Source organism: Rhinoderma darwinii, chromosome 13 (genome assembly GCF_050947455.1).
Source record: "Rhinoderma darwinii isolate aRhiDar2 chromosome 13, aRhiDar2.hap1, whole genome shotgun sequence".
NCBI classification, from domain to species: domain Eukaryota; kingdom Metazoa; phylum Chordata; class Amphibia; order Anura; family Rhinodermatidae; genus Rhinoderma; species Rhinoderma darwinii.
Window position 1 is genome coordinate 53,433,704 of NC_134699.1, and position 26,960 is coordinate 53,460,663.

The 26,960-nt window shown below is 42.6% G+C and overlaps 1 protein-coding gene across 3 annotated transcripts; it reads right to left on the reverse strand.

Moving 5' to 3' along the window:
- Nucleotides 1-951: 951 nt before the first annotated feature.
- On the reverse strand, nucleotides 952-26,952 carry UTP18 (UTP18 small subunit processome component). 3 transcript variants are annotated; one of them, XM_075846147.1, is made up of 15 exons: nucleotides 26,736-26,952; nucleotides 22,353-22,584; nucleotides 20,267-20,388; nucleotides 18,459-18,554; nucleotides 17,876-17,946; nucleotides 16,330-16,436; nucleotides 15,497-15,622; nucleotides 12,774-12,948; nucleotides 12,039-12,139; nucleotides 10,653-10,743; nucleotides 9,916-10,039; nucleotides 6,502-6,676; nucleotides 4,916-5,061; nucleotides 4,778-4,818; nucleotides 952-1,099 (listed from the first exon to the last, which is right to left on the reverse strand). In XM_075846147.1, exons 2-14 carry the CDS (start codon nucleotides 22,575-22,577, stop codon nucleotides 4,794-4,796), a joined length of 1,584 nt encoding a protein of 527 aa, XP_075702262.1. In that variant the 5' UTR covers nucleotides 22,578-22,584; nucleotides 26,736-26,952; the 3' UTR covers nucleotides 952-1,099; nucleotides 4,778-4,793. The 3 variants fall into 3 exon arrangements, with proteins under 3 accessions (XP_075702262.1, XP_075702264.1, XP_075702263.1); XM_075846149.1 differs by lacking the exon at nucleotides 26,736-26,952 and adding an exon at nucleotides 26,571-26,714; XM_075846148.1 differs by lacking the exon at nucleotides 26,736-26,952 and adding an exon at nucleotides 26,455-26,550.
- Nucleotides 26,953-26,960: the final 8 nt, after the last annotated feature.

A 26,960-nucleotide genomic window follows, 5' to 3' on the forward strand; every position in this document is an offset into this window, starting at 1 on the left:
CATGTCCTACTTTGGTCCGAGATTCCGTGACCGTGAGGCCCATGCAAGTCAATGGAGCCGTCAAAAAAACTGAAGGCAAATGGAAGGCATCCGTGTATGACGGAGCCGTTGCCTAGCAACGGCCGGGCAGGCAGAGGTACACATACAGACAGATATTGCATTGCACTAATCGGCAGCCCCTTCTCTCTGTCAGCACTGATAGAAGAGAGGCTGCTGATCAGTGCTGGAATGCAGCAATATTAAGAAATATAAGATTATACGTACCCCGGCCGTTGTCTTGGTGACGCGTCCCTCTTCTGACATCCAGTCCGACCTCCCTGGATGACGCGGCAGTCCATTTGACCGCTGTAGCCTGTGATTGGCTGCAGCAGTCACATGGTCGGAAACGTCATCTCAGGAGGCCGGACTTGAGGAAGAAGCAGGTAAGCAGGGAGTTCTGGGTAAGTAGTAACTTTTTTATTGTTGCAGGTTTTTTTTAATGAACCATTAATCTATAATGTGAGCGCCGCACATGGTACTCACTGTCCAGCGGTAGTCTCTGTCCAGGGTGCTGAAAGAGTTAAGGGGCTGCACTGATTGGCAGTAACTCTTTCAGCACCCTGGACAGTGAGTACCGCTGGACAGGGAATAGCGTGGGCGGCACTCACAATATCGTGTACATAGTGTGAACAGGTTTCAGTTTCCTCTCGGAAACTGAAACACGGAAGTGTACACGGAGTACACAAGGGAAGCACATGGTTTCAATCACGGACACACGGATCCGTGGAAAACGGTGATGGAAGTGTGCATGAGGCCTAAGGGGTTAAAGCCTAAGACAGATTGGTCACAGGGGTTAAAGCATAGGTACTTCTTGCAGATTTTTAAACTAAATATAGGAGAACGATATATATTTAATCAATAGATGTTGTTTTAACTTATAACATTCATGCTGACAAAGTAACAATACAAATATTACAACTAAAAATATTTATTTTGGAGAGTCCTTAGATGAGAAAAGTATTGTGACATTATGTTACAAAAGGCATTCCTGCATGAATGAGGCGACTTTACTCAGAACGTAGATGAGTCATCTTCCACTTCCCAGCAAACCACATCCGTCCTAGAAGAAAAAAAAAATAGCACAAAAAGATTACCTTTAAGCTTAGGAGAGATAGATATATATATATATATACATATACATATATATATATACACACATATACATACACATATATACACACACATACATATATACACACACACACACATACATATATACAATGTATTGGTAATTTTATGACAGTAGCATAAGTCTGAGTAGTACTTACACCCTATTTATTCTCCAGTTCTGAATACTGAAGCACGACCACTAGATGTCACTACTGTACACAAAATTACATAGCTAATTATATATATATATATATATATATATAAAGTTTCAGCCCCCATCGTTCCGCCAAGTAAGACAGCTTCGGGCTGAGACTGAATGGACAGGTGGCTTTGTATGTCTGCAGCCATTCAAGTCTATGGGAGTTTCAGTTACAGCCAAGCTATCTGTAATGCATATGATCAGTATAACCATTGTGCATGGACTTCCATTCATGAAAAAGTCAAATATAAAAACAGCACAAAACTTGAAATAAAAACTGCCATAAAGAAAGTAAATGAGAAAAAAAAAAATATCACAAACAAAACGAATCACCAAATAAGTTCCCAGAATAAATAAATGTGCCCCTTTAAATGCTGCATTTTTTTTTTATCAGTGGTGTAGAAAATGCCTGCATAGAAGGGGCTTAAACTAGACATCACTTGTGTATGTGACGGGACAACTGTAAAAAGAATGGCCCGATTATAATAAGGCCCGCAGGTTAGTTACATAGTTGAAAAAAAAAAAAGAAACAGGTCCATCAAGTCCAACCTATATTCCTACCGTGCTAATCCAGAGGAAGGCAAAACCCCCTACGAAGAAGATGCCAATTGCCCATATGAGGAGAAAAATAAATTCTTCCTAACTCCAAATAAGACCATCAGAATAAATCCCTGGCTCAACGACCCATCACCAGTAATCTATAAATATAACTTATAATATTATATGTTTCAAGCAAAGTATCCGGGCCCCTCGTGAACGTGTTTAATTATTCACAACGTCCTGTTGCAGAGAGTCCCATAGTTTCACTGCTCTTACAGTAAAGAATCTCCGTCTGTGATGATGGTGAAACCTTTTCACCTCCAGACGTAGAGGACGCCCCCTTGTCCTAGTTACAGGCCTAGGTGTAAAAAGATCATTAGAAAGATCTCTGTACCGTTGAAATTACATATTTGTACATTGTAATTGAATCGCCCCTAAGCCGTCTTTTTCCAAACTGAATAACCACTCGGCTGATAACCTTTCTTCCACTCCCATTCCCTTAATTACCTTCGGCCTCTCCCCTTCTATTACAGCTATGTCCTTATACAAAACTGTACACAAAGTAAGGCCTCATGCACACAAACGTATTTTTTTCCTCCCGTAAATACCGGCGTAAATACGGGTCCTTTGTCACACGTATTCAACCCGTATTTACGGACCCATTTTCTCTGCAAAATTGCATTGCACTAATCGGCAGCCCCTTCTCTCTATGAGTGGTGGATAGGGAGAAGGGGCAGCCAATTTGGGCAGAGTTTCCGCAGCGGAATGCAGCGATTGTAAGTAAAAGAAGTTCATACATACCCCGGCAGTTGTCTTGGTGACGCGTCCCTCTTTTGACATCCAGTCCGACCTCCGTGGATGATGCGGCAGTCCATGTGACCGCTGCAGCCTGTGATTGACCTGTGATTGGCTACAGCAGTCACATGGGGTGAAACGTCATCCCGGGAGGCCGGACTGGAGGAAGAAGCAGGTAAGTTAATTTTTAATACTATTAACTCCAGCGGCAGTCACTGTCCCGGGTGCTGAAAGTTACTGCCGATCAGTTAACTCTTTCAGCACACTGGACAGTGAGTATCCCCTGACGTCGCCTAGCAACGCTCCCGTAATTACGGGTGCACACACGTAGTCGCCCGTAATTACAGGAAACCCATAGACTTCTATGTGCCTGCCCGTGCCGTAATTACGGCCTGAAATAGGACATGTTCCATATTTTTCAACGGCACGGGCACCTTCCCGAAAGCAAACGGGGAGGTACCCGTGGCCAATAGAAGTCTATGGGCCCGTAATTTCGGCCGTTTTTACGTTCGTGTGCATGAGGCCTTACATGTGTGGTCTGACTAGTGATTTATATGGAGGCAAAACTATGTTCTAGTCATTAGAAATTATACCTCATTTGATGCATCCCATGATTTTATTTGCCTTGGCAGCAGCTGCCTGGCACTGGTTGCTAAAGTTCAAATTCCTGAGAATAGGCCATCAATTTTTAGGGACGAGCTGTGTGTGCCAGATATTCAGCGGGACAGAAATCGAGGTTCTCCACCGAACGTTATTAACTTAACACAGGAGGAAGTACAGCTGAGCCAATATTGATAGAGCTCCTGGTCCAGACGTGAATCATCCACAGGTATTTAGCGAATTAAGCTCGGTAACGGACAGACCATCTCATCTTAGAGTTCGACATCTCTGGTATGTAAAATAGTTGAAGGTATAAGAGATGAACTGCAAAAAGTATATAGCAGTAAAAATCTAATAACCAGCATGAATTGTGGTCAATGCCTAACCAACATGCTCGGTTTCTATGAGGAGGTAAATGAACATCTGGATGTTTGTCATGAGACTGGTGATATTTTTGGATTTTGTAAAAGCATTTGCTATTGTACTACACAACAGTCTTATTCTAAAGCTACAGATGTGGGGGGGGGGGCACATGCATGCCCGTGGGAAAGAATTGGCTACAAAGTTGTCGTTAATGGTACAGACTCAAAATGAACTGAACTCAGCAGTGGGGTACCACAAGAAACCGGGTTAGGCCCTTGCGGATGAGATTGAAAGTAAAGGGTCAGTTTTTGCTAAAGATACAAAAACTATAGTAGACTTAAAAATAAGCCAAATTGTAAAATATTACAGAAAGACCTAGATAAGTTGGCAGCATGGACTTTACAAAGGACCTGGGGACATTCACTAGGTGTGGGGGAAAGGCAATTAAAATACCAATATAGAAAAGGGTTCTTTACAGTTAGAGCAGTTAAACTATGGAATGTCCTACTCTAGAAGGTTGTAATGGCAGATGATAGCATTCAAAAAAGTCTAAATGCTTATTTAGTGACAAATGGTTTTAAAAGTTACAATCTATAAATAAATGATATATAATTGACCAAGACGAGTTAAACTTGATAGATCTGTGTTGTTTTTTTAAACAGTTGTAACAAATAAAAGCACTTTCTAAAATTCCTTATCTCAAGTCACGGCTGGGGTCTCCAGTGCTGGGACCTCCACCGATCACTTGTTCCTCCTCACTGCGAGCTTGAATGGTGCGGTGGTCACGAATGCGCCCTGCCGTTCCGTTCAATGTCTATGGGACTCCTCCTGAGGCGATCATGCAGGAACGGAGTGCTTGGGACCCTGTTCTAGTGATCGGTGGGGGTCCCAGTGATCATACACTTATCACCTAACACGTGTATAGGGGATCCATGCTCTTAGTGGAAAAACCCCTTTAAAGACAATGCACGCTTTAGATCAATGCACAATCCACTATGATTACAATGTATTTAATATCACATATTAATATTAGGAGTGTATGTTTCCCTGATTCATCACTGCTTTTAAAACAATTGCGTTACCAAAGGGTCAAAACATAACATAAAAGCGTAATCTAGTGTAGTCGCTTACCGGTCATTCTCCTTTATTAGAAATCAGAGTAATGTTTTAACCTATGAAAAGCAACAAGAAGTATAAAAGTTAATATTTCCGGTATTATATTTTCCTGCGGTGTCGGGACCTTAACCACAAGCATTAAGGACTACTCACCTGTACAGTAAAGCTTCACCTTTGTTGTTTGAAATTGAAAAGAAGCCGCTATGAGGAGAAAAATCCATTGCTCGTGCAAAGTGAATTCTTTTCTTTTTGCCTTGTACCGGAAAGTTTGAAAAAACTGTAAATGAAGGAATATGAACCTGAGGAAACAATGGTAAGAAGTTATTTATGGGTTTCATTTCTATTCAAAGACGACGAAAAAAAAAAAGTTAAAAAGGTTGGATCATCAGTGTATGAAAGGTGAGGGTTCCACACACGGGACACCCCATCAGCAGAACTGAGAGACCAGAATGCTGGAGTGATGTGACCCATCATTGATTAAAGAGGACCGGTCGCCTGCCCAAAAAACTGCAGCCGACATCTCCTTTAGATTGCAGGCGCCTCACAGATTCTGCCGCTTTTTCTTTTTTTCTTTTAGCCCCCGCCGCTGCGGAGAGATCAGTGGCGTTAGTTTTGGTGCCCAATATGCAAATAAGGCCTGTGACTGACAAGTGGGCGGGTAACACCGGTCACTTGATATGGGGTAATCGCCCACTTGAAAGTCAAAGGCCTCCTTTGCATATCGAGCAACAAAACTAACGGCACTGATGTCTCAGCAACGGTGGGGCCTAGAAAAAAAAATAAGAAGCGGCAGAAACGGTGAGGCGCCTGCAATCTAACTAAGATGTCAGCTGCCGTTTTTTGAGGTGACAGGTCCCCTTTAAAGTACAGCACTGTACATAAGAGTGTGGCTGTGTCTGGTACTGCAGCTCAGACCCACTCACTTGAGTGGGCTAAGCTATAGTACTAGCCTCAGTCGTATGTAGGGTGCTGTGCTTGAAAAAACAAAGAGACTGCGGAACAAAGGCCACTTTGTTTTGCTCATTGGTGAGAGTCGGACCCCCCACTAGAGTTGGACATCTAGCCTAGATAAACCATGAATAGAAAGTCCCGATCAACCAAATTCATTTTTAAACAGTTTATGTGAAATTATTTATTGAAATGTTTTTTTATAAAAGGAAAACTAATAGCCAACCTTTACCAAATGGGAGTAAATAAAAGGACCATCTGTAGTGTTAAAATGGGTTCTCCGCTTTGGACAATACCTTTTTGATAAAAGGGTGCCCTGGAGATAAGCTGTTCACAGACATCCTTAAAGGAAATCTGTCGTGTCGAAATTTCAGTCTGGCCTGTGGCATCAATAGAGCAGGAGGAGCTGAGCAGATTGATATATAGTTTTATGGGAAAAGATTCAGTATAACTAGTAATTTATTCATCTAACCCTCTGCTCATTCTGGACTTAAAGAGTACAGTGGGCGGTCCTACTTAATGATCGACAGCTTTATCTGATTAGGTCCGCCCACTGCACTCCTAGGCCCAGATCGAGCAGAGGATTAGATCAATAAATTACAAGTTATACCGAATCTTTCCCCACAAAACTCTTTATTAATCTGCTCCGCTCCTCCTGCTCTATCACATGATGTCCACAGATAAGACTGTTTCTTCCACGTGACAGGTTCCCTTTAAGTAGTAATCATTGTCCCATATCCACTTTATCAAGTAATGCAACACACAGAGTGTAAAAAGAAAAAGCCCCATACCAGTTTAACAGCATCATCTGTGGTATTGGAGGCGACCGCCAGGATTTCCGTACAAGAATTGAAAACTTGCGATGACGCGGTCGTTACTAGGTTCATTACAGATTTAAGAGGTTTTGGTGCCGAGCTCTGCAGACAGTCGCCATAATTATAAACGTTCACAACGCCAGAGTTTGACCTGAAACATAAATGTGTCAATTACGAAACTGATCCAAAAATATGAAATGAAGAACTAAGTTGTTGCGGCCTGAGCAATGGACTTTAGTCAAAACTAAGGGGAAAGGGCTTTCATGACATACCCACTAACCCAATCTCACATCACGTGACTGCAATGCCTAGCCGCCGTAGGCCACAGTTTCATTAATAGTAATGAAGAGATGACACCTTGCACCCACCTTGGAGGGGACAATAGGGAGATTATGTCAATCCTGTTTCCGAGTTAAAATGGATTAAAAAAATTAAAATTAAAAAAAAATAAATTAACATAAAAAAATGTTAGAGACTCTACTACTGCTACCTAATCAGATGTGCTGCCTCCTATGGGCAGTGTCTGGGTGCAGGGTATATCCTGTAGTAGGTGTTACAATTTAGAATCTTTAGTGCCAACAGCATATGCGCACGATCTGTGTCCACCAATGTAACAAAAAGAGCCATTTTCAAAAAATTTAAACATTTTTATAGACTCTTTTTCATTATAATCTCCATTATTTTTTTCTTGCTAAATTAACTATAGAACATACCAAGACATAGGGCTGGGCGATTCGGTCTAAAAATAATATCTCACCAGGATCACCGCACATTGACTGGAAACGGCCGTATTTAGGGTGGATTCACACACAGCAGATTTTGTAGCAGAAATGAATTTGACTGAAAATGCGTTGTATTCATCTGAATGGGGTTGTTTCTGCAGTGAGCGCATGGATTTCTGTAAGCCCTGTTCAGACGAAAGGAACGGATTTTCGTTTGTAGAAATTTCTGCATCAAAATCTGCCGTGTGTGACTGCACCCAAACCGTTCATGGTGCCCTACATAACTGCAGGCACACTCACTACATACAGGCATGAATACTTACTACATGCATGGATACACACTTACCATGTACACACTGGAACGAGTACACTACACACAGGCACACACTACATACAGGCATGAATACTTACTACATGCATGGATACACACTTACCATGTACACACTGGAACGAGTACACTACACACAGGCACACACTACATACAGGCATGAATACTTACTACATGCATGGATACACACTTACCATGTACACACTGGAACGAGTACACTACAACAGGCACACTCATTACCAAAAGGTATGCCCAGATGTATGAACACATACTCACCACATAGACAAACATGCATACAACTTCCCATTTACCACACACACACACACACACACACACACACACTATATATATACCTGCGCACGCACACATTCACTACCTACAAACACACACATGCACACAGCTACTTAGACGCACACACTCATTACACATACAATTAAATATCATACCTATGTACACACTATACATTGACATAATTTTCCACATTTACACCGACGCACAAACAGCTTGTATAATGAGCCGTTACCTCGCTCATAATAGCGGAAAAGAGCACTGGAACAGTTACTATTGCCACCACTCCTGTCCTCTCCACTGCCGCCGGCACTGCCCCCTCGACTGCCGCCGGCACTGCCCCCTCGACTGCCGCCGCCCCTGGCCCCTCGACTGCCGCCGCCCCTGGCCCCTCGACTGCCGCCGCCCCTGGCCCCTCGACTGCCGCCGCCCCTGGCCCTCTCGACTGCCGCCGCCCCTGGCCCTCTCGACTGCCGCCGCCCCTGGCCCTCTCGACTGCCGCCGCCCCTGGCCCTCTCGACTGCCGCCGCCCCTGGCCCTATCGACTGACGCCGCCCCTGGCCCTATCGACTGCCGCCGCCCCTGGCCCCATCGACTGCCGCCGCCCCTGCCCTCTCGACCGCCACCGCCCCTGCCCTCTCGACCGCCACCGCCCCTGCCCTCTCGACTGCCACCGCCCCTGCCCTCTCGACTGTCGCCGCCCTCAATCAATTACTTATGGATGTGACTGTCGGCGCCCAAGCTTAAAGGAACAGTGTCACCAAAATTTTTTTTTTCATGTCAGTTTTATGTTAGTGTTTTATTAAAAACGTTTTTATTTATTTGTGTGTTTGTGTGTTACTTTTTTCTATTTTTTCACTTTTTCTTCCCTATGGGGGCTGCCATTTTTTTTTCCATTTCTGTATGTGTCGATTAACGACACATACAGACATGGAATACGTCAGCCACAGTCCCATAGGGACTGCGAACGGGGCCCGTCCCATCCACTTCTGTGTACGCCGTCTGTGTGGGAACGGCGCATGCGCCGCTCCCACACAGTCCAATTTGAAATGCGCGCCGTCCGGCGCCATTTTCCTGTGGACCGGAAGTCGCGGCCGGACAGTAAGATTACTACTTCCGGTCGCGGCTTCCGGACTTGTGCACTTAGACCAGCGGCAGCAGACGGAGCGGACGGGCCGGAGGGAGCCGCGGCGGCAGGAGCAGGTAAGAGATTTCTATGTATGTTCGTGTTTGTGTGTGTTTACTACTGTATGTAAACCTTCTACACTGTGTGTTAGCTCAAAAAATGGCGACACACAGTGTAGGAGGTTAGACCGTTCAATCCCCTCGTTTATCCCGACACGAGCCAGGATAAAGGAGGGGGGGATTCTCAGAGCTCACTAGAGCGAGTGCTTTTTTCCCAATTTTGCAGCAAAAAGCAATGTGGTTGCTTTACCACATGCAATGCTGCAATTTTGGGAATAGCTCCATCTAGTGACCAGCAATGGGAAATATTATAAATTAGAATCTAATTTTTTAATATTTCCTGACTCGTGAAAAAAATAAAAAAAATTTGAACAATGTTTAATCACCTACACACTAAATGTTTAACTAAAAAAAAAAATACATGTTTTGCTGGCAACACATTCCCTTTAAGTAGAGGCAGCTGGCGTGCAGTAAATGCAGGTCTGGTATACAGAGCACAGGAAAGCTGGGACCGAGGGGCAGTAGTATTATACGTCACACACAGCCGCTCATTACCAATGACATAAAATACTACAGCCCAGTGGTACGGTATTACTGCCTCTGCTTGCCCTTGGGACAGTCACACCTATAGGTAATTGATGGCGGTGGCTGCAGCACAGGGGCCAGTGGTGGCAGATGAGAAGCCCCTGCCGTGGGGACAGGGCTCAATTCCATTTTCCAAGGCTCAGAGCTGTGGCGCATTGGAAGAGCGAATTGATCAAATTCATTCAATTAAAAATCGGCCAGCCTTACCTAAGCCTCACTGTGAGATCAATATACAATCACATGACGTCTGAATAGCGAGAGTCCTGCCGGCAGTACACTTACCCACAAGACACATATCGGCCATCCTTCGATAGAGCAAGAGAAACTCCACATAAACTTCCATCATCTACAAACCGGTTCAGACACCTCCTGCTTTTTACATCCCAAACATACACATCACCATCACCTGAAAGGAGCAAAGCAGGTACATGAGTGAGGAGACACTTCAACGCATAATACATAGAAGATATACATTGATAGATGCACCTAATGAAAGGCTAGAGAAATTGGGCTTGTTCAACTTGGAAAGAAAACGCCTTCGAGGTGATCTTATTAATATGTCTAAGTATATGTGTGGTCAACACTAAGAACTAGCACATAATCTGTTCTCGCCAAGGACTCTACATAGGACCAGGGGAAACCCATTGCAAGTGGAAAAACATTTCAGACATCTATACAGGAAAGGGTTCTTTACAGTTAGAGTAGTCAAACTCTAGTAAGGGGGAAGTCCAATAAACAGGAATGGTCAGAGTGAATGCTGTGCACTTTATGAATGGGATTGAATCTGGTTGGGTCTTACGAACATACATTTGTTAGGCAAGCAAAAATTAGGGGGACAGATTATGGATTATGACTGCAGGATCAGACTACACAGGGATTGTTTGTAATCTGTAATCATGAAGACACATGTCTGCATAGGGGCTGTATACACAAATCAGAGGATATTTTTAATGAAGACCATTTACAAAGCTGCTTTCAAGTCAAAACATACACCGTCATCGAATTTGCAAACCCATTACCAGAAGTTGAGAAGATTTTACTGTTGTCTGGAGAAAACACGGCTTGTTTACATTCTGCATTCATCTTCATACTTCCAATAAGCTCCTTGGTCTTATACAAGAAAAAAAAAAAAATTCTATATATGAATTTCACAAATTCTTGTATTGTATATAAATTTCAGAATAAACGGACATTTTCATCTTTGGACAATAACTTCCCAGGCCATCCCAATCCCACCTTATTGGAAACATAAAAGCATTGAACAGTCGTTGGCAGCATTGGCCATCTTGACTGAATGCCAGGGCCCATTGTATTTGGCAAGCATGTATGACAGCCATTTTTCATTTTTGTTTTTTCCTGCCTGCGTTCCAAACGCCATAACTTTTATATTTTTTAGTCGACATGGCCACATTGCTTTTTGTGGAACAAGTTGTACTTTTTAATGTCACTATTCAAAGGGTAACTAAACGCTTGACAAACTTCTGACATGTCCTAGTGACCTGTCAGAAGTTTGGATTGGTGGGGGTCCGAGCACTGAGACCCTCAACGATCGCTAAAACGAAGCGGCAGAAGGTCTTGTGTGATCGCTCAGAAGCTTCGTATCTGTTCGGCTTTTTCCGGAAATCAATGTATTGGAGTACGGGCTCGATAGAATGTCTATGAGCCTGTACTCCGATACATCGGCTATCCCGAAAAAGTCGAATAGAAACGTTGCGGCTGAGCGCTCACGCGAGCACTTCTGTCGCTTCGTTTTAGCGATTGGTGGGGGTCTCTGTGCTCAGACCCCCACCAATCAAAACTTATGACGTGTCACTCTGACATGTCAGAAGATCCTCAAACGTTTAGTTACAATTTAATGTACCATATAAAGCACTGTTAAACTGGGTGATAGTGGGGAAAAAAACCTGATTCCTCTATTGTTTTTTGGGTTTCATTGTTAAAGCATTAAAAACGGCATTAAAAACCTTATTAAATTGATATCGTTTCTGTTATGTTGTACTACTTTTAAAGTAAAAACTACTTGTTAAAAAAGTTGCGTTATAGCTTTTTTACTTTTCCGTCGATGGTGCGGCGCGAGCTGTCGTTTTTATTGGTACAATTTTGGGGTACGTACAATTTTTTGATCACTTTTTATTCCATTTTTTTTTGTGGAAGCAAGGAGAAAAACATAAAAACATGAATATTTTATTCCTACGGCGTTCGAACGGCGGATTAAAGAACATGACATTTTATTTTGTAAGACTTTTACGGACGAGGCGATACCAAGTATGTTTACTTCGCTAGGAAGTTAGCGGTCGTTTGAAAAACATAGTAACAGTGTCTTGTGCCATAACCCAGTCGACCAATAGCATAGAATTTTTTTTTAGGTCGCTTTGATTTGTGTTCTGGTGCCAATTCAATTTTACCTTCATGGAAAGCATATGTAAGTAGCCAGAAGATCCATTGAGCAACAGGAAAGACCCATCCGGAGACACTTCAAATTTCTTAATGCGCTTTTCCTCCAAGCCTAAAATAATAATAATATACAAAAAAGTTAAAAGGGTTTTCCAATTTCTAAAACTTGATGGCCTATCCTCAGGATAGACCATCAATAACTGATCATTCGCGGTCTGACTCCCGGGACCCCCCGCCGATCAGCCGTTTTGAAGGGGGTGCAGCGCTTGTACGAACGCCACTTCCCCTTCATTGATACACATGTAGCAGCCTTCTCCCATTGAATTACTTAAAGTAATCCATAAATACATGTCCACCTTCATAAACATTTTTATTTTTGCTCCAATGAGAAATAAAAACGGAATCAATTTTCTCCAATAGACATTATTTTCTAACATTTTGGGTTTCCTGTGCGTCTCCCTGTTTACAGACTAGAAACAATCCCTGTGTCGTTTGATCCGGCAGTCATAGATCGCTCCATCTGCCCCTGGGGGAATAGATGGGAGTCTGACTGCACGAACAGACTACACCCACTTTGTTTGTAGTCTGTTACCACGGAGACGCATAGGTCTAGTATAATAGTTGCAGACACAAAATGGTAGGAGATTTTAATGAAGGCCATTTGTAAAGTGGCTTAGCCTTTCATTTGAGATACACCGAGCCTATAAAAATCTGCGTATAGCCTTTAACATGGGAGAATGACCCACCTCTTATCCTGGGAACCGGAATAATGTTTCCACTCATCATGTCGTACACATAGAATATTCTATGCCGCAGTCCTGTGGCAATCACCTGTTCTCCATCGGCACTGAACTGAGCTTTAAAAACGGGAAAATTTTCTAAATAAATGCTCTGTATCTTTGGATTTATTTTGCCATCAACCTACGAGAAACCACAAGGAAAGATGAACTAAGAGAAGTATGATATAGACTAAGCAATGAGTTCCGGCAAAAGCCAATAAAGCGTATTCGTCGTGTAATGAAGAGCAGCATACAATATCCTTTGTGTATCAAATGAATCAGGATTTTCAAGATCTCCGTTCGTAGTCATTGAATGGAAAGCTTTTCTCATGTACTTCAACTGGATGAACATCTGTCCTGGTCATGTGATGATCACACAGCTGATAACCAATGTAACAAGTCCTTCACTTGTGTGTTCAGCATATACCAGGACTTCTTTTTTCCATTGCAAATAACTAAGAATCTATCCGTTTTACATGCAGAGATCTTGAAAATGTAAGGAATTGTTACCCAAAATATATTAGACAATTCTAATATAGTATGTGATACACTCGCTAATATACATTCCGGTCCCCCGTCGTGCTGATTCTACGATTTTCATAGAGCTGCCGGAAGTCTAGTTGCACAGTCTACTTTGATGACGATACGATTCTTCGTCAAGTGACCGGCCCCGCTGTACTCTATGTACAAGCAGGCGCAGTAATACATAGAGTACAGCGGGGCCGGTCACATGACGAAGAGTCGTATCGTCATCAAAGTAGACTGTGCAACTAGACTTCCGGTACCCCGCCAGCGATATAAAAATCTATGAAAATCTCAGGATCAGCGCGACGGGGGAGCGGAATGTATATTAGTGAGAGTATCGCATACTGCAGGGACTACACTGATGATCATTTTTGGTCCCCACATAACCCCCTTAAGCTTAAGTCAAACCTTGTGGATCATTTTTCATACCAAAAGTAAATATCTGCCATCAGTCCTGTGTTACTCTAGACCATTTACATTATATTCATGCCAATTTAATATCCCCAAGGCAAAGCCGCTCTGGCGATCTGCTAAAACTCTGAGCATTTACCCTGCTGTTTTAAATAGGGTAAGCTGTGAATAAATGAATGTGCGACCATGCAGCGGCTCTCCACTCTGGCTAACAGATGGGGTCCCGAGCGGAGGATTCAGCCGATATGAAGCCGTATGCTCCACCGGAGCAGTTTTATGTAAGTAAAGCTTCTAAGGGTTGCACCTCTTTAAGCTTCATTTACATACAACACGAAAACACTTAAGGGGTTCGTCCCAAGACACACTTTGCTCCCAAAAGCTGCCGAACATGTATAAATGGAACTGTACGAAGCCTAGAACTTGAAACAAAATATACCTTCTATGGTCCTTTCCTGTATCCATGTCCCTTCTCCATGCCCCGCAGAATGGGAGAGATTCAGTGGAGGCACACGTGATGGCACTATAGAAGGGGTTTACTACAAGCCCCATAATGCATTGTCTGTCTTTCCTATCGTTGGCCCTCCACTAGCTTCCATGTCACTGCCTTCAGTCTGCATCCCCACTGCTATGTACAATACCATGGTCCCTGCACATACAGAATCCAGGCTTAGCAGGGACCATGGTATTTGCATACACATGAGGCTTTTTGATCACTTTTTATTTCATTTTTTTGTGGTATAAGAAGTGACCAAAACAGCGATTCTGTTTTATATATTTTTCTTTTTACGGTGTTCACCATGCGTGTTAAATAACGCTATAGTGTAATAGTTCGGACTTTAGCGATACCAATTTTGTATAATTTTTAAATTACTTGAGGAAAAGTTTTGTTTTTAACTTTTAATTTTTTTTTACACTACTAAAAACGTTATAACTTTTTTTTTTTACACACATTTCATTAGTCCCCCTAGGGGACTTGAACCAGCGATCGTTAGTACAATACACTGCAAAACTAATGTATTGCAGTACATTGTCATTTTTACAGGCTCCTGTTAAGCCCTGCCAGAGACACGTCTTAACAGGAGATGAAGAAAGGCAGCCCTGGGGCCCTCATTAGGCCCCTGGTATGCCATGATAACCATTGGTGCCCCCTGATCGCATTGTGGGGGGACTGATGAGCTGTGAAAGGGACGTACCCCCTTTCTACCATCATAAATGCTGCAATCGTGCTTGATCGCAGTATCTAAGTGGTTAAACGGCCAGGAACATCGCGATCTCTGTTCCTGGCTGTTAGTCCCGGGTGTCAGCTGTAAAACACAGCTGACACCTGCTGCGTACGGAGCGGGATCAGCGGGTGAGCACGCTCTAAACATTACCTCCCGCACCCAGACGTACGTCGTGGTGCGCAAATTGGTTAATTATCACTTTGCTTCTCGGTGCTACCCCTTTATTATTGAAGATATCATTGGTGGGTTTCCATGAGCTCAGACAGTGTAGATTTCTACAACCAAGGGTCTGAACCTATTCAGCACTGCTTAAGAATTCTAGCGGCCCAACACCTTACTAAGCGAACACCAACTGAAATCGATAGTAATGTTTGTGGGAACCAGTGATGGCCGGAGCTCACCTACCTCTTCTGACTTGCCTATACTGATTTCTCAGATGATAGATTAAAGTAGAGTTCTACTTTAAGTTTAGAAACAAAACTACTCACTAAGGCGGGTCACTTTTAAAAAGAAAAAAAAAACACAACAAACCTGAAATAGCGATACCGAACGATCAAATCCTGCGGTCATAACAACTTGAGCCAACGGGTGGAACTGGACTGTAGTGAGTGGAGCTTTCGATGGCCTCTCATAATTGGCATTCACGCAACTTTTTATCTACAAATCCACAGAAAAGAAGGTTTGACAGCAATCTTTGCTATTCCAAATACTATATAAGAAGTTGAATAATGGGTAGTGTTCATAGTGATATTTGATATCTATAATATAAACGTGGAAAAAAAAATGCTTTTTGCATACAGGTTTTTGTGTTTTCACTGATATTAAGCCACACTGTAATAATGATATGCTTTGACCAACACATTTAAGGACTATTCCCATCATTCAAGTAAAGGAATACCACTAGAATATTTTATCACTTACTGATCGATTGGGGTATGGTTGATTCAGCCCCCACCGATCCGAAGGATCCATTTACACTGGCCAACGTGGGTCGTAAAAACGAGTGGACAATCAACGGGACAGCTCGTTGATCGGCGCTCGTTTGCTCCTTTCACAAGGAGCTGTGATCTGTAATGTATGAGGACGAGCGATCGCTACTACGATCGCCGTCCCTATACATCTCCATCATGTCGGTAGCAGGAAGATGTGCTGCCGACAATGAGATTTCTTGCTGCACAAACTATACAAATCAGCCGATGAACGAGGGCTTGCCGATTGACTGACCGTTGTTTACACCGAGCAACGATTGGGTACGAGCGATCATATGAATGCTCATTTAGCTGATCATTGGCCTGTGTAAAAAGGGCCCCAAAAACGTGGTACTATTACGGATAGGAGTGCAGCTGACATCGGAAGCTTCTTACCTGTAAAATACCCTTTGGTAGGTAAGTGGATTTTGCTAGAAAATTGCCAGTTTTACTTAACAAGTTATCTTCGCTGTCCTCCTCATCGTCGTCTTCATCATCTTCATCTACGAAAGAGATTTTTAGTTGATGCCAAAAGGTACATCATGAAAATTATGTAGTCCTAACAATTCATTTGCCAGAAGGTGCTACAGTAGTTGACTACTCAGACGACTACTAATATTGTCCCATCCACTATTGCATACTTACGGGAATTTTGCTTGAAGGTGAAGTGTGGCACCACCAAGAGAAAATATTTCAGAACTCTAGGTACTTTTTCTCATTAGAAAGCCAATAGCAACGTGTTGTATGGGAATCAACCAACCTTACCATCTTAGTGGAAGTCTAGGTCACCCCATACGGATACAGTGTATACCAAAAAAAAAAAAAAAAAAAAAAAAGGGAGGTTGTCCCATTAATTCTTGGAAGTTGTGGGGAAAGTGATCCTAGACTCAATACACTGGTCCTAATTTGTCTACAGCTTTCACTCCACTTTACTAGAGAGCACAGACACGGACGTGTCGGATATGAAACCCACCCTTTTTAGCAACGTATTAATGAGATCTCTGTATTTGAACCAATGTCATATGAGAAGTGTTTTGCTCTCTACGAAGTGAACAATTTTAACGGATTTCTCAGTTAAAAAAAAATAGTATGTAGTCCCTACACAGTCCTATAGTTATAATATTCCAGTAACAATGAACAGCTCACAAAAAACAGACATGGCCATCACTTCAACCAATATGATCAATGCAATAATATGAAGTCAGTCTCTAATGACACACATACAGTATATAGTTACATTGTGTGATTGAACCTCTAGTTTAGCTTTAGGAGACGAGAGTGTAAGGGAATAAAAAAAAAAAAAAAGGGACGGACAATTTGGCCCAAAAACAAAAAATAAATGAAAAAAATCTGTCTTGACTCCTGTGATGATCCGACTGGTTCATAGTTAAATTTAGTATTTTTATTAATCTGGTGACCCTTTATATAAATTTGTCTTGAGAAAGCATGTAAACCTTTCCTGAAGCGATCTATGGTTCCTCTTACAACCTGGGCCGTGTAAATGAGCGCCGATCAACTAGACAGCTCATTGATCGGCGCTCATTCTTCGGCTGATAGTGTCGTTTATGCAGCCGTTATCCCTGTGTAAACGAGCGCCGATCAATGAGCCGTTTCGTCGATCGGCGCTCTTTTACACGGCCCACGTCGGACCATGTGAGAGGACCCTTACCATATGCGGAAATAATAGAGGACAGAAAAGAAAGTTTCCAGAATGGTAAAGTAGAAGTGGGACACTTAAACGCAATGCCACATTGCAAAACCAAGAGCATCCCACATGGACGCCATAAAGTCTTTATGCAGTGGTGCAATATAGAGGTATTAGCTTATTGGTAGTAACGTGAAGATGCCCAATTATTTTTCTAGGTTTTGGGGTCTCGCTGTGCTGAAGATGACGCATAAAAAAAATAAAAAAAAAGTACAGGCTCACTTATTATTCGCTCACCTTGTTTGGAATGTTTTTTCTTGGAATCTCTGGAAGCCCAAGATGGAACTCCACCCATTGCTTTCTGGAATCTTACAGATGAAGGAAAAGTAATAAAAACCAGATTAACTAATTTGTTATTATAATAACTTTGATTCATTGAAGTGTAAGGCCCTGTTCACACGGCGGAGTTCCGCCTCTCGTTCATTTCAATGGGAGTTGGACTCTTCCTTTTCACGCTAGCTGATTCTTTCAGCTAGTAGGAAAAAGAAGCGTTCTGCCCGATCTTCAGGCGGATTCCACCCGCACCTCCCATTGAAGTCATCTTCCTGCCGAGATTAGGAATAATTCCAGATTTTGCGCGGGACCCGCCATGCAAAACCCGCCGTGTGAACTGACCCTAACATTTGAAATGTCAAGATGGATTCTCTTTTATAGTGAGAGCGGAACATATTGTGACTTCTGGAGAGCAACACAGAGCAATCATATAGAACTAACGGGTAGGCTTATAGAAAGAAAGTCTTGTACCGTGCCCTGCCTTATAGTATATAGCCCACTACCCATGATCCTCCGCTGAAAGAAGACAAACAAGCTAACCACCTACTCTTGCTGTAGTCGGGTTTGAAGCTTTTCCTTGTTTAGCGTCTTCTCAGCTTTACTTTTCATCACATGTTTCCTGTAGCGATGGGTCATTTTAATGCTGCAAATACAAAGTTTGAAGGCAACAGTCAGAATCACTTACGTTCAAAGACCCTCAGAAATGGCATATACGAAGATCTAGATGGATCCGTTTTTGAAGGGTTTATTTTATTAATTGTGAGAACCCCTTTAGTCCTATGTAAAACACACTGAAATATCATGAGAGTTGTTTTAGATGACCAACTCAACTCTGCAACATCTGTATATTAGTAGGAGAAAAATGTAATTAAATGGTCTCTCCTCCGATCAGTGTTGCTGAGCACCCATTGTCTTGACCCTTTTACGAGTATCTGTCAGAATCCCTTATTTAAAGTACCTACTATCAGATAACAGTGACGCTGCATTCGCTAAACCTGGCATTTAACTGTTTGACGTGTTGCGACGATTATTTTCGTCATGGGCAGCAGGCAGTAGCCACATCATGACAAGCATTCCCGTAACCCTGATTGTGCATACGCTACAATTAGGAGTGGGACAATGGCCGGAATAGTTTGTATAACGGTGGAGATCTGAGAAACCGGACCTTGGCCTACAAGGGTTAAAGATAGGGGGGGCACACCTGCTGTGGATAGTGTCAGATAAATCTTTAACACAAAAGCATTAAATAAATAAGTCCCAAGACATTAACCCCTTAGTGTGACTGGCTTATTATGACTTTTTTGTTTTTCCATCGTCGCATTCAAAGAGCTATAATTTATTTATTTTTCCGTCGACATGGCTGTATGAGGGTTTTTTTTTGCGGGACTGTAAATAACACGTTACCTTTATTCTATGGGTCGGTGCGATTACGACGATACCACATACGTATATTATTTTGGTTTTTTTCCGTCAATGTAGTGATACGAGGACTTGTTTTTTGCCGGACGAGACGCAGTTTTCATTGGTACTATTTTGTGGTACATGGGACTTATTGATTAACTTTTATATGGGGCAATGCGGAGTTCACCTTGCGGTTTAAATTACATGCTAACTTTATTGTTTGGGTCATTACGATCGCGGCGATACCATATATGTGGATTTTTTTTTTTTTTTTACTGTGCATTTTTATTTAACATTACTTATTTTTTTAGTCCCACTAGTGGACTTCACTATGCGATGTTTTGATCGCAGATATAATGCTTTGGGATACTTAGTATACCAAAGCATTATTGCGGGTCAGTGTAAAACAGACAGGCGATCTATTAGGACCTGCCTCTGGCACGGCCTAATAAGCATATAGCCGGGGCAGCTCTGGGGGCCTTTGTTAGGCCCCCGGCTGCCATTGTAGTCCATTGGTAAGCCCACAATCGCATGTGCAGGTCATCGATGGGTGACAGAGCAGGATTTTGACTAGCCTGCCTTGAATAGGCGGCAGACTAGCCTAAGGCCCCTTTAGTGACCACAGTGAAAAGGCGTATTGGTGGTCACGAAGGGGCAAAAAAATATAATATAGACATAATAACAGTGTTAAAACAAACAATTAACTTTTTTTAGCATTTTTCCAAAAATAAAAATATGAATTAAATGCGAATATATATGTACCAAATGGCACCTAGAGACAGTACAACTTATTCTCCAAACAACACAGTAGTTATACAGCTACGTCCACCTAAAAGTAAAAGTTATGACCACCAGAATGCAAAAAAAATAAAAATGAAAAAATTCTTCAGGATTTCAAGACCAAAAATGGTCTGGTCCTCAAGCGGTATTTACAAGGCCAGTTTGCCATCATACCTTTCATCCACCTCATCATCTTTATCAACCCAAGCCGGTTTCTTGCTAGGGACGGCCGCGTCATTTTCCCTTTCATTTTCAGAGTCGCTCTCTAGAAGATCTTCGCTGGGATCAACGCTGATCTAAAGGAGGTATAAAACACACAACGATGCTAGAAAAGTAAAACACTGTTACATACAAGACCTGCTCATGTGCTTAGTGGTCACCTTTTTAACCCCTTCCCGCCCTGCGACGTAAAAGCATGTCACGGTAAGTGGGTCATTCCCGCAAACCACCATACTATTACTGAACGTTGCGGTGATGGCACGGGCACATCCGCTGCGGGAGCCCGCTGTAACTAGCAGCTGACATCCCGCTGCAAAGTCCAGGCCGTTAAACCACTCAGATGCTGCCGTAAACAGCAGCTACGGCATATAGGGTGGTGAACAAACGTAGTGCGTTGCTTTTAACCCATTGGTGTCTCCAGTAACGTTTTCAAACAATCTAACAAAGGTCCCTAAGACTGCCACCAGCATATGCCTATCAGGCCCCGCATTATGCACGGCCTAAAAGACTGCCTATCAGGTTTAGATGAACAGGTCATATGATAAATTATAATACAGAAGTAAACTATACACCGATCAGCCCTAAGATTAACCCCTTGAAGACATACACCACACATTTACGGTGCTAGCACTGTGTAGTTAACGGTGTCCGCACCATCCGCAGCGGGTGTCAGCTGTAGTTTACAGCTGACACTCTGCTGTAAAGGTCGGGACAGGAGAGAATTCCGATCCCGGCTATTTAACCCCTTAGATACCACAGCCAATGACGACCTCCCAATTGGCACCTATGCGACGCACCCATGGGTTGCCATGACAGCCGGGAGGCTAGTGAAGGCTCTCAGTTCTTTCTTCTGTGTATACCTGGTAAGCCCTGCCATAAGCATTGCAGTGTATTATGTAAGTGATTAAACGACCACATGGTCAAGTCCCCTACTGGGAATAAAACTTAAAAAGAAAGTTAAATAAAAAGTTGAGAAATCTAAAAGAAGAGTAAAAGAAAAATAAAACAAAAAATCCACTTTAATCGAATTAAAAAAAAAACTTTTTTAGAAAAAAAAAAAAAAAAAGTACACAATTGGAATTACTTCAACCGTAATGACCCATGACATCAAATTATCCCAAATAATCATAAAAAAAACAAAACGTTTAATATATATCGCAAAATGGTACCAATGAAAACTAGAACGTCTTGGTACCAGATAGCAGAGGACACCTTCAGAGGTCTTGTGGAGCCCACGCCACGACGCGTCAGAGCGGTTTTGGTGCACAGGGGCGACCTACATAATGCTAGGCAGGTAGCGCTAACATTATGGCTGATCGGTGTATATGTTTGGTATTGCCTAGCTAATGTTATTTATACTGCACGGGGAAGGTGCGAAAAAAAGTCCACAAAAACAATGATGGAACTTTTTCACCCACCCACCCACCCACCCACCAAATTTCTTTTTAACCGATTCATATTAGTTATATGAACCCCAAAAGGATCGCATTGGGAACTACAACGCATCCAGCAAAAATACCAAAAAAAAAAGCCCTCATACAGCCATGTTAAGGGGGTTATGTGGGGACCAAAAATGATTATCAGTGTAGTCGCTGCAGCATGTGATACACTCACTAATATACATTCCGGTCCCCGTCACGCTGATCCTGAGATTATCATAGATGACGGGGGACCGGAAGGCTAGTTGCACAATCTTCCTTGATGACGATACGACTCTTCATCATGTGATCAGCCCCGCTGTACTCTATGTACTCGCTGTACTACTGCTTGTATATGGATTACAGCGGGGCCAGTCATGTGACGAAGTGTCGTACCATCACCAAAGAAGGCTGTGCAACTAGACTTCCGGTCTCCCGAATGCATTTTAAAATGGGTAGGAAAATAAAATAAAAAAAAAATAGGCTATTATTATCGAGAACATAGAACGTTCTTGGTGGAAATTTAGGAAGAATCCGGATAACCCTATTTAAAGAATTTCTTGAACTGAAATAGAATTATAATCCAGCACCCTCAGACAACTTTACCTAATAAATAAAAATACCTTGGAATCACAGAGAAGCCGGTCCACAAATTCATCCTCACCACCAAATACCAAATCCTCCAAGAATTTCTCCACATCTTGTTTTTTAGCGTCAAGTGTCTTTAAGTTTTTAGCCCTCTGCTCCTCTTCTTGCTTTTTGTCATATTGCACCTCTGAATTATCCAGTTGCCACTGTCCGCGAGGAAGGACATGATCCACACTGCTCTTACGCTTTGCTGACAGCATTTCACTTCTGACAACGAGAAGAAAAAATTAAGACGACATAAAAAACAAACATATTTTAGACACATTTGTAAAAAATATTTGCATAAACATCACATTCTTATGTCAGAGCCGGACAGTTACAGAGGAGAATGGCGCTATATACAGTAGGCACAACTTTTGCAGGAAGATTCTTCTCTTGTGTCAACCACTGATTGACTGACAAGTACTACTCTCTTTCTCTGAATCTATCACCCATGTTTTCTTTTTTTATAAATTAAAACCAGATACTGATAGGTAATATTTTATATCATCTATTTTTATATTCTGTGTTATCTATACATAGGTGTTACCTGTCAGTGTAATTCTGCCTGTGATGATAATGAGATGACTGCTGAGAAGTGATCTCTACAGAACAGGAAGGATCAGTCTGTTATGAATGGTGGATCCTGTGTTATCCATATAGAGGTGTTACCTGTCAGTGTAATCCTGCCTGTGATGATAATGAGAAGACTGCTGAGAAGTGATCTCTACAGAACAGGAAGGGTCAGTCTGTTATGAATGGTTGATCCTGTGTTATCCATATAGAGGTGTTACCTGTCATTGTAATCCTGCCTGTGATGATAATGAGAAGACTGCTGAGAAGTGATCTCTACAGAACAGGAAGGGTCAGTCTGTTATGAATGGTTGATCCTGTGTTATCCATATAGAGGTGTTACCTGTCAGTGTAATCCTGCCTGTGATGATAATGAGATGACTGCTGAGAAGTGATCTCTACAGAAGAGGAAGGGTCAGTCTATTGTGAATGGTGGATCATGTGTTATCTATATAGAGGTGTTACCTGTCAGTGTAATCCAGCCTGTGATGATACTGAGAAGTGATCTCTACAGAACAGGAAAGGTCAGTCTATTATGAATGGTGGATCCTGTGTTATCTATATAGAGGTGTTACCTGTCATTGTAATCCTGCCTGTGATGATAATGAGATGAATGCTGAGAAGTGATCTCTACAGAACAGGAAGGATCAGTCTATTATGAATGGTGGATCCTGTGTTATCTATATAGAGGTGTTACCGGTCATTGTAATCCTGCCTGTGATGATAATGAGATGACTGCTGAGAAATGATCTCTACAGAACAGGAAGGGTCAGTCTATTGTGAGGCTCGGTGGTCAGTGTGAAAAGTGCAAGACTTTAGGACTATTATTTTTTTTAATATAGGTACATGGAAAAAATATATATATATATTTCCAAATATTTTTACAAAATATAATTAACAAAAAATGTTTTATTAATCTCATAGGTTATTTTCTATTGACACATTCAAGAAAAGAGATTCTGCAGCAGCTGCAGCATTAGGCCTCATACATACGACTATAGGTGTGTGCACGGTTCGTGAATAAGGCACGAACTGCCCGAGGATTGTCATCCACGGGCCGTCCACAATCACCGACCGTGCACACACAAGATGTGCATTGACTTTAAAAAGCCCGGAACGCAAATGCAGCCCGTAAAATGACTTGTCCTATTTTAAGCTGCGCAGCGTATCCGACCTGAACACTGCAGGGATTGCCGTCCGAAATCCCACTTTGGTGCGTTATTTCGGGCGTACATTCCACTGCGTAAATGATCGCACATACTAACCCCCTCCCTCCTCTGACGTATGCTCCGGTCTCCCTGGATGACATGGCAGGCCCATGTGACGCTGCAGCCTGTGATTGGCTGCAGTGGTCACATGGCCTGCAACATAATCCAGGGAGGCCGGACTGGAGAAGCAGGGAATTCTGGGTAAGTATAACTATTTTTTTTTTTTCTTACTTGCGATTTTTGCGGCGTAATCGATGTGATTCTGATGCAAATATCGCAACACAGTGGTTTGTTGCAGGTTAAAGCAGCCCATTGAATTCAACGGGTAAACCCGCAACAGAAGAGTTGCGTATCAGACTCTTGTAACAGGATCAGTGCCACAGGATCGGAGGACGGCTGATGTTGTACCAATATTTAGGAAGGGCAAAAAGGTGGAAACGAGTAACTACCATCCGGTAAGTCTGATATCTGTGGTATTCAGTATTTGAGGCTATTCTAAGAGATGAACTACAAAAGTATATAGCGGAGAAAAGTCTAATAACTGATAACCAGCCTGGATTCATGAAAAACAGGTCGTGCCTCACCAACATGCTCGGGTTCTATGAGGAGGTCAGTGCAAATCTGGATGTTGGTCATGCGGCTGATGTGATTTATTTGGATTTTGCAAAAGATTTTGATACTGTTCCACACAACAGTCTTGTTCTGAAGCTACAGACACAGGGACTGGGGGAATGTGTGTGCAAGTGGGTGAAGAATTGGTTAAAGGGAAGGTCACGGAAATTTATTTATTTTTATATAATATTACTTTTAGTATGATATTAAAATACATTTTATTTATTTGTGTTTTTGTGTTGTACTTTTTACTTTTTTCATTCTTTTACTTCTCTATGGGGGCTGCCATTTTTTTTTCATCTCTGTACGTGTCGATTACAGTTAGAATGGTCAAGGTATGGAAAGCCCTACCCCAAGAGGTAGTGATGGCAGATACTGTGTCAGCATTTAAAAAAAAGGCTAGATGCTTATTTACTGATGAATGGCATTGAAGGTTATAACTAATCAAGCAATGAATGACGGGTAATTTATTGAGAATGGTTGAACCTGATGGACCTGTGTCTTTTTTCAACCTATGTATCGGCAGAATTAATTAACATGCTGCGGTTGAAGTAACCGCACCGCAGCTCAATTTATATGCGTTTTTTTCTGTGGCTTTTTTCCGCTGTGCGGGGACGAGATTTGTTGAAATCTCACCCACACTGCTGCTACTGTAATACGCTGCGGATTTTCCGCAATGAATCGGTTGCGGAAAATCTGCAGTGTTTACACTGTGTGTTCATACCCTTAGGGTATGTTCACATGTGGCAAATTTGTGACAGAAATTTTTGTGACTGTCCCATTTATCTGAATCGGGCTTTCAGAAACCCATGCAAATGCCACAGACACCGGCCCATTCAGATCTATGGAATGGATTTTGCCGTCCCAGACATTACTGATCAGCTGCTGCGGCTGCCTGCGGGAACCGGATGTCATTGCACAGTACCAGATGCAATGGTCTCCGTAAATCGCATAGCGGCCGTGCTGCGGAACTTCACCTATTCACCAATTCTGTGACCGGACTCATCGTTCGAGTGAATCTGGCCTAAGTTATATTATTTTCAAGATCTCGGCTTGCCGTTATGTAGTAGGAACATTCATTGTTTACCTCCAGTGGATAAAATTCTGTCCGTGATCATGTGACGGACACACATGCACAACTCGTTGCAGTTAAGGTCCTCTCACACTGGCCAATTTTGGCCGGTGCACCAAGCGCAGATCGGCGCTTGTTTGCTCCAGTCACAAGCGCTCATTACTCTGATCGCTCGTCCCCATACATCATCATCATCATCATGTTGCAGCGCGTCTCCCTGTTTACACATAGAGATGTGCTGCCGACAACCATAATAAATGTACTTTGAAAAAAAAAAAAAAAAAACACAATACGACCAGTTTACACAGGACTATTATCAGCAATGAGCTTTCTATGAATGATGGTTTGCCCAATAGTCGGCTGTGTAAAACGACCTTTACTACGCGTATCAGAGCGGTGTCTTGTAACGATCCCCGCACCTGTGTGTCCATCACATGACCATGGACAGAACTTTATGCACTGGAAGTAAATAATGAATGTTCTTACTGAACAACAACAAGCAGAGATCTTCAAAAGCACGAGGAAAATTGTATGACAATTATATAAAAATCAGACAACCCCTTTAAGTTTTCCAGTCAGGTACATTTATGGTAAAGGTGATAAACATTAGATCAAATAGGGTACAATCCCCACCTAAAACAGGCGACTACAGTCCATGGTGGGAAGGAGTCGGATGTAGCGGTTGCCAAACGTGCACCGCTGCTCCATGCAAATCTATGAGAGGTACGAAAACAGCCGTGGGCACTCACTATAATACGAAGCGGTGATAAGTGTTGATGGATGGAAGAGCCCTTTAAAAAGCTGGACACTGCACATGACCACCACACATCGCATGCTAACCAGCAGCCATCACGGGTCTCTTCCTCATACCGCTATACACCCCTCATCTGCAACAAACCATTACACACACTCACCTCTTTAAAAGCACGTGGAGTTTCCTGTGACCTTTAAACTTCAAACCGGGACCCCGCCCTCCCCAGCAACAAACCCGCCCTCCCCAGCAACAACCGTCCAGTCCCGCTCCGCGCTTTACACCCAGCTCCTGCACTATCAATACTGAGCTTGTGAACGCCGGAGCCTCTGGGCGTCAATGACTGGCAAGCACCACCCACATCCGACGCTGCGACGGAACGCTCAGC